The sequence below is a fragment of the Leucoraja erinacea genome, chromosome 22 (genome assembly GCF_028641065.1).
Source record: "Leucoraja erinacea ecotype New England chromosome 22, Leri_hhj_1, whole genome shotgun sequence".
NCBI classification, from domain to species: Eukaryota; Metazoa; Chordata; class Chondrichthyes; order Rajiformes; family Rajidae; genus Leucoraja; species Leucoraja erinaceus.
This window is the reverse complement of record NC_073398.1, coordinates 5,585,433-5,596,063: the sequence shown is the minus strand read 5'-3', so window position 1 is coordinate 5,596,063 and position 10,631 is coordinate 5,585,433. Positions and strand designations below refer to the sequence as shown.

The 10,631-nt window shown below is 49.1% G+C and overlaps 1 protein-coding gene across 1 annotated transcript in view; it reads left to right on the top strand.

Moving 5' to 3' along the window:
• Positions 1-2,668: 2,668 nt before the first annotated feature.
• Positions 2,669-10,631, top strand: part of LOC129708034 (inositol 1,4,5-triphosphate receptor associated 2-like) — an 11,733-nt gene continuing 3,770 nt past the window's right edge. The window contains exons 1-2 of the mRNA XM_055653576.1: positions 2,669-3,878; positions 9,612-9,722. Of these exons, the coding sequence (XP_055509551.1) occupies positions 3,317-3,878; positions 9,612-9,722 (673 nt within the window). The 5' untranslated portion in view covers positions 2,669-3,316. The remainder of the gene's footprint in view (positions 3,879-9,611; positions 9,723-10,631) is intronic.

The window sequence follows — 10,631 nt, the reverse complement described above, 5'->3', positions numbered from 1 at the left end:
TAAGACTGTTCTTGTTTTATTGGCTTCCTCTATCCAATTTTCAACCATTACCGATGTTACACGATGTTACAATTCCAGATTTCTCAACTGTTGCTGGTTCCTGCTTTGTTAGCTATTCCTCTGTGACATTTCCACAACAAATATATTCTTCTTGTAACTACTTGATGTTGGCCATCTTCCCCACCTTCTCCGCGAGTACATTAGAGCATCGACCACTGGACAGTCCAGCACAGGAGCAGGTCCTTCGGCCCACAATGTTTGTGCCGAACATGATGCCAAGCTAAACTGATCTCATATGCCTGTGTGTGATCCTTACCCCTCCATTCCCTACGCCTCCATGTGCCTGTTTAGTTTAGAGATACAGCGTGGAAACAGGCCCTTCGGCCCACCGAGTCCGTACTGACCATTTCCCGCACGTTAACACTATCCTACACACACTAAGGACAGTTTACAATTTTACCAAGCCAATTCACCGACAAACCTGTACGTCTTTGGAGTGTTGGAGGAAACTGGAGCACCCGAGGAAAACCCACGCAGGTCACGTGCAAACTCCATACAGACAGACAGCATCTGTAGTTAGTTGGGATCAAATCCAGGTGTCTGGCACTGCATGGCAGCAACTCTACAGTTGCACCACCGTGCCACCTTTATGATGGCTTTTAACTTTGCTCTCCTCCTGTGGAAACGCTGTTCACCTGCTCACACTGTGTAAGGGTGGCACAGATTGTAGAGCCACTGCCTCACAGCGCCAGGGGCCCAGGTTTCATCCTGACCTCGGGCGCTGTCTCTGTGTGGAGTTTACACTTTTCCTTGTAGGTTTTGCTCGGGTGCTCCGGTTTCCAGCCTCGTCACAAAGACGTGCGGGTTTGTAGGTTGTTGGTTGGCAGACAGGAAAGAAAGGGTAGGGATTAACGGGTCCCTTTCAAAATGGCAGGCAGTGACTAGTGGGGTACCGCAAGGCTAGATGCTGGGACTGCAGCTATTTACAATATACATCAATGATTTGGATGAAGGGATTCAAAGTAACATTAGCAAATTTACAGATGACACAAAGCTGGGTGGCAGTGTGAACTGTGAGGAGGATGATATGAGAATGCAGTGTGACTTGGACAGGTTGGGGGAGTGGGCAGATGCATGGCAGATGAAGTTTAATGTGGATAAATGTGAGGTTATCCACTTTGGTATCAAAAACAGGAAGGTAGCTTACTATCTAAATGGCGTCGTTGGGAAAAGGAAAAGTACAACGGGATCTGGGGGTCCTTGTTCATCAGACTATAAAAGTAAGCATGGAGGTACAGCAGGCAGTGAAGAAAGCGAATGGCATGTTGGCCTTTATAACAAGAGGAGTCGAGTAGAGGAGCAAAGAGGTCCTTCTGCAGTTGTACAGGGCCTGAGTGAGACCACACCTGGAGTATTGTGTGCAGCTCTGGTCCCCTAATTTGAGGAAGGACATTCTTGCTATTGAGGGAGTGCAGCGTAGGTTTACAAGGTTAATTCCCGGGATGGCGGGACTGTCATATGTTGATAGAATGGAGCGGCTGGGCTTGTACACTCTGGAGTTTAGAAGGATAAGAGGGGATCTTATTGAAACATATAAGATTGTTAAGGGCTTGGACACGCTAGAGGCAGGAAACATGTTCCCGATGTTGAGGGAGTCCAGAACCAGGGGCCACAGTTTAAGAATAAGGAGTAAGCTATTTAGAACGGAGATGAGGAAACACTTTTTCTCACAGTTGTGAGAGTGGAATTCTCTGCCTCAGAGGGCGGTGGAGGCCAGTTCTCTGGATGGTTTCAAGAGAGAGCTAGATAGGGCTCTTAAAGATAGCGGAGTCAGGGGATATGGGGAGAAGGCAGGAACGGGGTACTGATTGGGGATGATCAGCCATGATCACATTGAATGGCGGTGCTGGCTCGAAGGGCCGAATGGCCTACTCCTGCACCTATTGTCTATTGTTAATTGGCCCTCTGTAAATTGCCCCATAGTGTGCAGGGAGTGGATGAGAAAATGAGACAACATCGAACTGGTGTGAATGGGTGATTGATAGTCGGCATGGACTTGGTTGGCTGAAGGACCTGGTTCCATGCTGTATTCCACTAGGTGGCGCCACGATGGCAGCCTCACCAACAGTCCGTCGGCTGTCTTTTCGTCTTTTTTTTCGTGTGTTTTAAAAGTATGTGTTAATGTTCTTTCAATCTCTTACCTTGCCGGAGATGCGATTGTTTTCCGGATCGTATCTCCGGTCGCTCTGCGGACTAACATCATGGAGCTGGCGGCCTCGCTCGAGACTGACTTTGAGCCCCACCGCGGGGATGTGGACTTACCATCGGAGACGATCCCTTGCCTGAGATCGACGCTCCAACGGATTTCACCATCGAGAAGCTCGCAGTCGCGAATAGAGACCGATGTCGGGAAGCTCCAAACGACGCAGAAGGTGCAACCAGCATCGACCCGGCGCCTGATCGAGATTTCCCCCGCGATGCCCCCCCCCCCCCCCCCCCGATGCGGGAGTAATGTCGTCCCGTCAACAGAAGGCTCGAGGCTCGAGGCCCGCGGGAGAATAACGAAGGGAAGAGATTGAACTTTTTTTTTCGCCTTCTATCACAGTGGGGAACGTGGCGGAGTCACTGTGGTGGATGTTTATGTTACAATGTATTTTGGTGTGTTCTGTTACTTTTTATTGGTATAACTAAATTCATCATATGTTGCAAAACATACTTGGCTAATAAAGTATGATTATGACGATTATCTTTTAATTAATCAATCCTGTACAGGTCCTCCATTGATTTGCTGGCAACTTTAATCCCGACAAAATCTTCTCGCGGAAGTCCCCCGAAAATGTGGTGCGTAGCCCGGGTGAAGCGGCTGATCTCAACCTCATCGGGACCTCCTACAGTAAAGATTTCTATTTGGAAACATAGAAACATAGAAAATACGTGCAGGAGTAGTACATTCAAACCAGTACCGCCATTCAATATGTTCGTGGCTGATCATCCAGAATCAGTAATCAGAATCAGTCTGAAGAAGGAACTCAACCATTCTTTCTTTCCAGAGATGCTGCCTGTCCCACTGAGTTACTCCAGAATTTTGTGTCTACAATCCATCCAGAATGAGTAGCCTGTACCTGCTTCCTCCCCATAGCCCTTGATTCTGTTAGCACTAAGAGCTCTCTCTAACTCTCCCTCGAATACATCCAGTGATTGGTATTACGGAATTTCTTATGGAAAATACTTTTTTATTGTGTTTTTTTTTTTTTTTTCCCGTTACTTGCAGACACTTCAAAGAAGAGGATTTTAAAGAAAAATCCCAGCCCGTGCGATGAGTTGCAAGCGGCACAATCCCGTGGAGAGCATTTGCAGAAAACTCCAGACCATACGGATGCGGGACCAGGTATCGAACCCGTCGCTGCAGATTCCGAAGTTCCGCTCGAGAAGCTTTGACAGCCCTCAGGCCAGCCTGAAGAAGAACATGGAGGTGATTCTGAAGAACAGGACGGTGAAAAGTCACGGGCCGGAGCAGGAGGCCACCATCGCCGTTCCCAGACAGACGTTGTCTCCCGAGGTCAGGCTGGTCACCTCGGGGCAGGCCGGAAGGGAAGGCAGGACTCCCACTGCTGCCTCTGGAGGAGGGGCAGCCTCCAGGCCTCCGTCCTGTTGCAGGAATCGAACCTGCTCCACGCCACTTGGGGAGGTGGGGTGGGGCGACGCGGTGCTGGGCCACCCCCACTCGGCCATCATTAACATTGAGCACCGCTTTCTGACCAACGCAGACTGCAACGGTGCATGTAGTCCGGTCAACTCCACCAACGTCACCTTCTGCACCCACTTGCACAGGCCAGCATCTCTTGCAATCAACACACCGTCTACAGATGAGACCAGTGGTGAGTTGATGAAATGTGCCACTGTGTTCACGTAAATGGATTGGGGTATGATTGGAAGTGTCAAAGACTCAAGGGAATGGTTTTAAGATGAGATGATAGACACAAAATGCTGCAGTTACTCAGTGGAACAGGCAGCATCTCTGGATAGTAGATCCTTCTTCAGACACAACATCTTCTACATCTTGTTTCCCTTTCCCAAGACTTTCAGTCTGAAGAAGGGTCTCGACTCTGGGCCGAAGGGCCTGTTTCCCCGCCGTATCTCTAAACTACACAAAGTGGCAAGGGCTGGTGGTAGACCAGAGGACTGGGATGTTTTTGCCATTCAGATACACTAGCGGCCACGGAGGCGCAGCGGTAGAGTTGCTTCCTCACAGCGAATGCAGCGCCGGAAACCCGGGTTTGATCCTGACTACGGGCGCTGTCTGTACGGAGTTTGTACGTTCTCCCCGTGATCTGCGTGGGTTTTCTCCGAGATCTTCGGTTTCCCCCCACATTCCAAAGACGTACAGGATTGTAGGTTAATTGGCTCGGTAAATGTAAAAATTGTCCCTAGTGGGTGTATGATAGTGTTAATGTGCAGGGATCACTGGTCGGCACGGACCCAGTGGGCCGAAGGGCCTGTTTCCACACTGTATCTCTAAACTAAACTTTAGTGGAGTCCGCACTAAATTACACTGTGGAGTGCGCACGTTCTCCCTGTGACTGCTTGGGCTTCCCCATCGGTGCTCCGGTTTTCATCCACATCCCATAGACGTGCTGGACTGGTGGGTTAATTGGCCCTCTGGTGAATCGCACCTAGTGTATCGGGAGAAGATGAGAGTGTGGGATCACGTGGAACTAGCGTGAGCGGGTGTGGGTTCGGGTGCGGGGCGAGCTGCTGCATTACAGCGCCCGACACCCGATGCTGACTGTATGGCGTCTCATTAGTTGAAAATGTTCATACCTCGCTAAACCTTGGGAGGATACCCTGGAGACTGGAGATCAGCCAATGCAACATCCCCGCTCAAAACAAGGCACATGGCAGGAGCGACATATCTGTTCATTGCAGTTATTATTGGCAACATGCTCAAGTCGGTACTTAAAGAGGAAACCACAACTCGTTCAGGGAGGTTGAATATATATATATATATTGAAAGATAAATCATGTTTGACACCTTGCTTGGAGTCTGACGCGTGTGAACACTGTTAGCACAGATGGTATATCTGGGCGAGTACTAAAGTCTTGTGCTAATCAGCTTGCTCCAGTGCTCACCACAATATTCAACCTCTCCCTGGCCGAGTCTGTGGTCCCTGCCTGCTTCAAAAGATCCACCATTTGTACCAGTGCCTAAGAATGCCTCTCCAGCCTGCTTGAATGACTACCGTTCGGTGGCCCTCACCTCAGTGGTCATGAAATGCTTCGAGAGGCTGATCAAGAACCACATCTTCGCCTTCCTCCCTCGCACCATGGACCCGCTGCAGTTCGCATACCGTCCGAACGGATCCACGGATGATGCGGTCTCCCAGGTTCTGCACACCGCCCTCTCTCACGTTGACAGCCAGAAGGGGGGGGCTATGTGAGGATGCTGTTCATTGACTTCAGCTCAGTTTTCAACACCATAGTCCCCACCAGACTTGCTGAGAAGCTGCTGGAACTGGGGCTCAACACTCCACTGTGTGCTTGGGTCCGGGATTTTCTCACCGCCAGGCCCCAAGTGGTCAAGATGGGGAGACATACCTCCATCCCCCCTCATCCTGAGCACAGAATCCCCCCCAGGGTTGTGTCCTTAGCCCCCTACTGTACTCCCTGTACATACATGACTGTGGCCAGGTTCAGCTCCAACTCCATCATCAAGTTTGCTGATGACACTGTGGTGGTGAGCCTGATCTCAGATAACGATGAGAAGGCCTACCGGGAGGAGGTGGCTGACCTGGCACTCTGGTGTCAGGACAACAGCCTCCTCTTGAATGTCACTAAAACTAAGGAGCTGATTGTGGACTTTAGAAGGGCACAACAACCGAGGATGTACCGCCACTGGAGATAAATGGGGCTACTGTGGATAGGGTGAGCTGCTTTAAATACCTGGGAGTCCACATCACAGAGGATCTGACATGGACAACACACACTGCCGCACTGGTGAGTAAGGCAAGGCAGCGCCTTTACCACCTCAGGCAGCTGAGGAAATTCAGAGTCTCTCTGAGGATCCTTCAGTGCTTCTACTGTGGGGCTGTAGAAAGCATCTTGTCCGGCAACATCACAATCTGGTTTGGGAACTGCTCTGCCCAGGACAGGAAGGCTCTGCAGAGACTAGTGCGTTCGGCCCCGCACCATGGGAACTTCACTCACCCCCTTGCAGGAACTATACATCAGGAGGTGCAGATCCAGAGCCAGCAACATAATGGGGGACCCCTACCACCCCAGCAACGGACTGTTCCAGCTGCTATGGTCAGGCAAGCGCCTCCGCTGTAATGCTGCAAAAACAGAGAGGATGAGACGGGATTTCTTCCCACAGGCCATTAGGACTGTAAACTTATCTCACCAGGGACTAATTTACTGTTGTGTTGTGTCTTTTTAATTAAAAAAAAATGTAAAGACCTGTTCTGTTCTGTTTTGCACAGTCCGCAGGCATCGCCACTTTCATTTCACTGCACATCTTGTATGTGTATGTGACAATTAAACTTGACTTGACTTGACTTGACTAGAAATATTAAGAGGAAGTTTATAGGGGGCCCTGTAGATGTAGTATATTTTAATGTTTCTCAAAAGCATTCGGCAAAATGCCACATAAGAGGCTGGTGGATAAATTAAAAAGTCCGATGTTTAATTTAGTTTAGAGAAACAGCGCAGAAACAGGCCTTTTGGCCCACCTTGTCCGTGCCAACCAGGGATCCCCGCATATTAACACTATCCTACATGCACACGCACGCGCACGCACACACACACAGGACAAATTTTACATTTGCCAAACTAATTAACCTTCTAACCTGTATGTCTTTGGAGTGTGGGAGGAAACTGAAGATCTCGGAGAAACCCACGCGGTCACGGGGAGAACTCCGTATATACGGCAGCCATAGTCAGGATCAAACTCTGGTCTCCAGCGCTGCAAGCGCTGTAAGGCAGCAACTCTACCGCTGCACCACCAAGGCTGCCCATGAGGTGCAGAAGGAAGTATCAGATAACACTGTAAACTGGCAGTCTCATAGACAACAGTGGGAATACATGTCTTTCTGTTTAGGCTGGATGGAGGTAACTAATGGAATTCCCCCGGGGGTTGGCACACAACTATTTACATGACCGATTTGGAGATGTGCACACAGTTATTTACATTAATAACTTCATTAGTGATAGGAGCAGAATTAGGCCATTCGGCCCATCAAGTCCACTCTGCCATTCAATCATGGCTGATCTATCTCTCCCTCCTAACCCCATTCTCCTGCCTTCTCCACATAACCCCTGACATCCATCTCTAACTTTAAAATATCCATTGACTTGGCCTCCACAGCCTTCTATGGCAATTAATTCCACAGATTCATCACCCTCTGACTAATGAAATTCCTCCTCATCTCCTTCCCAAAGGAACATTCTTTAATTCTAAGGCTGTGCCCTCTGGTCCTAGACTCTCCCACGAGTGGAAACATCCTCTCCACATCCACTCTATCCAGACCTTTCGTTATTCGGTAAGTTTAATTGAGATTCCCCCTCATCCTTCTAAACTCCAGCGAGTACAGGCCCAGTGCTCATCAGATTATTAACCCACTCATTCCTGGGATAATTTTCATAAATCTCCTCTGGCCCCTCAGATATAGGGTCCCAAAATAGCACTCAATACTCCAAATGCGGTCTGACCAGCGCCCTTTGGATTGTGAGCTGTGCATTTTAGAAATACAGCGCGGAAACTGACCCTTCGGCCCACCCAGACCACGCCGACCAATGATCCCCATTACACTAACGTACATGCAGGACAATTTACACTTTTTATCATTAGCCGACAAACCTGTACGTCTTTGGAGTGTGGGAGGAAACCAGAGCACCCGGAGAAAACCCACGCAGGTCACGGGGAGAACGTACAAACTCTACAGAAGCCCCAGTAGTCAGGATGGAACCCGGGTCTCTGGCGCTGTAAGGCAACAAATCTACTGTTGTGCCACCGTGCTGCCCCTCATTGAGATCTTGAGGTGCTGGAGTAACTCAACGGGTCGGGCAACAAACTGTGGAGGGAATGGACAGGCGACATTCCCTCATTTTCTCTTTTCAACTACAAAACGTTTGCCCCACAATCTACAACCTGTTTGCAGAATGGATATCCTTATCATTATTCATGTTTTCCGATGTTGGGGGATTCAGTTTAAGAATAAGGGTGCCCTTTGAAGGAGACGAGGAAACACTTTTTCCTCTCCCCTTGGAGGGCGGTGGAGGCAGGTTCTCTGGATGCTTTCAAGAGAGAGCTCTTCTTAAAATAGGAGGATCAGCCATCCTCAGAATGGCGGTGCTGGCTGGAAAGAATGGCCTAATTGTCCTATCATCTCCTTCCAAAGGTAAGATGTCATTGCTCACCCGCCCTTTAATTCTAAGGCTGTGCCCTCTGGTCCTAGACTCTCCCACTAGTGGAAACATCCTCTCCACATCCACTCTATCCAGACCTTTTGCTATTCGGTAAGTTTAATTGAGATTCCCCCTCATCCTTCTAAACTCCAGCGAGTACAGGCCCAGTGCTCATCAGATTATTAACCCACTCATTCCTGGGATAATATTCATAAATCTCCTCTGGCCCCTCAGATATAGGGTTCCAAAATCGCACTCAATACTCCAAATGCGGTCTGACCAGCGCCCTTTGGAGTGTGAGCTGTGCATTTTAGAAATACAGCGCGGAAACTGACCCTTCTGCTCACCCAGTCCACGCCGACCAATGATCCCCATTACACTAACGTACATGCAGGACAATTTACACTTTTTATCATTAGCCGACAAACCTGTACGTCTTTGGAGTGTGGGAGGAAACCAGAGCACCCGGAGAAAACCCACGCAGGTCACGGGGAGAACGTACAAACTCTACAGAAGCCCCCGTAGTCAGAATGGAACCCGGGTCTCTGGCGCTGTAAGGCAACAAATCTACTGTTGTGCCACCGTGCTGCCCCTCATTGAGATCTTGAGGTGCTGGAGTAACTCAACGGGTCGGGCAACAACTGTGGAGGGAATGGACAGGCGACATTTTGGGTTGGGTCTCTTGCTCAACTACAAAACGTTGCCTATCTATTTTCCAGCCTTTTGCTCACATCCTCTCTATCTACAACCTGTTGCAGAATGGATATCCTTATCATTACTAGAGGCAGGAAACGTGTTTCCGATGTTGGGGGAGTCCAGAACCAGGGGCCACAGTTTAAGAATAAGGGGTAGGCCATTTAGAACGGAGACGAGGAAACACTTTTTCTCACAGAGAGTGGTGAGTGTGGAATTCTCTGCCTCGGAGGGCGGTGGAGGCAGGTTCTCTGGATGCTTTCAAGAGAGAGCTAGATAAGGCTCTTAAAAATAGGAGGATCAGCCATGATCACATTGAATGGCGGTGCTGGCTCGAAGGGCCGAATGGCCTACTCCTGCACCTGTTGTCTATTGTCTATTGTCTATCATTACGCCCTTCCACCTATTCTTGTTTCATTGCCTCACCCGCTTGGGTAAATGTCACACTGGCCATGTCTGAGATGTGGACACTGTGTGAAAACTCTGGTAACTTCAGTCTTTCTGCTTGCTCCCTAAAGTAAGCAAGCCTGCGGTGCCAAACACAATGGAAGGTACGGAGGATGCAAGTCTGCTCTGTGAGGAAGATCTGCTGGATACCATCTTCTACATCTGTGATGTGAGACAGAAAGGTAATGCATTTTCTCTGCTGCTGTTTGCACAGCTCTGGGATGTGGCATGTGTGAAGAATGAGCAGACTGGGTCTTTACAGCAATAGGGCCAGGGGTGATCTAATACAGGTTAGCTTTGGCTTGGAGACACCGCATGGAAACAGGACCTTCAGCCCACCGAGTCCACGCTGACAATCGATCACCCTGCAATGGCAATTTCAAAATTTTCCAATGTCCATCTTTCCGTTGCCATTACTACACAGGAGTGAACTTACGCAGACGAAACAAAACGGATCCTCCAGTTGTTTTTCCCAGTTTACTTGATTCTTCATTGAAGTAGTTGTACAAACAAAGCAATGATTCACACCAGGTACTCCTCCTTCTCATACAACCTGTAACTTTCTCTTCTCCTGCATCTGTTTTCTCTCATCAGGTAAGAACTGTGCCCTCTCTCTCTCTCTCCCTTGCCTGGTCTGACCTGGTCACTCACTGTGTCTATGCTATATGTAATGTCCCTCAAAGCATCAAGAGCCCGCCCCAAAGTGTTCAATGTAACACTGCTAGAAGTATACAGATAAAATAATATAATGTTGGGCGAGTCCAGAACCAGGGGCCACCAGTCTTAGAATAAAGGGGAGGCCATTTAAGACTGAGGTGAGAAAAAACTTTTTCATCCAGAGAGTTGTGAATTTGTGGAATTCCCTGCCACAGAGGGCAGTGGAGGCCTAATCACTGGATGGATTTAAGAGAGAGTTAGATAGAGCTCTAGGGGCTAGTGGAATCAAGGGATATGGGGAGAAGGCAGGCACAGGCTATTGATTGGGAACGATCAGCCACGATCGCAATGAATGGTGGTGCTGGCTCGAAGGGCCGAATGGCCTCCTCCTGCACCTATATTCTATGTTTCTATGCTAACAGTAGCTAGTCTAA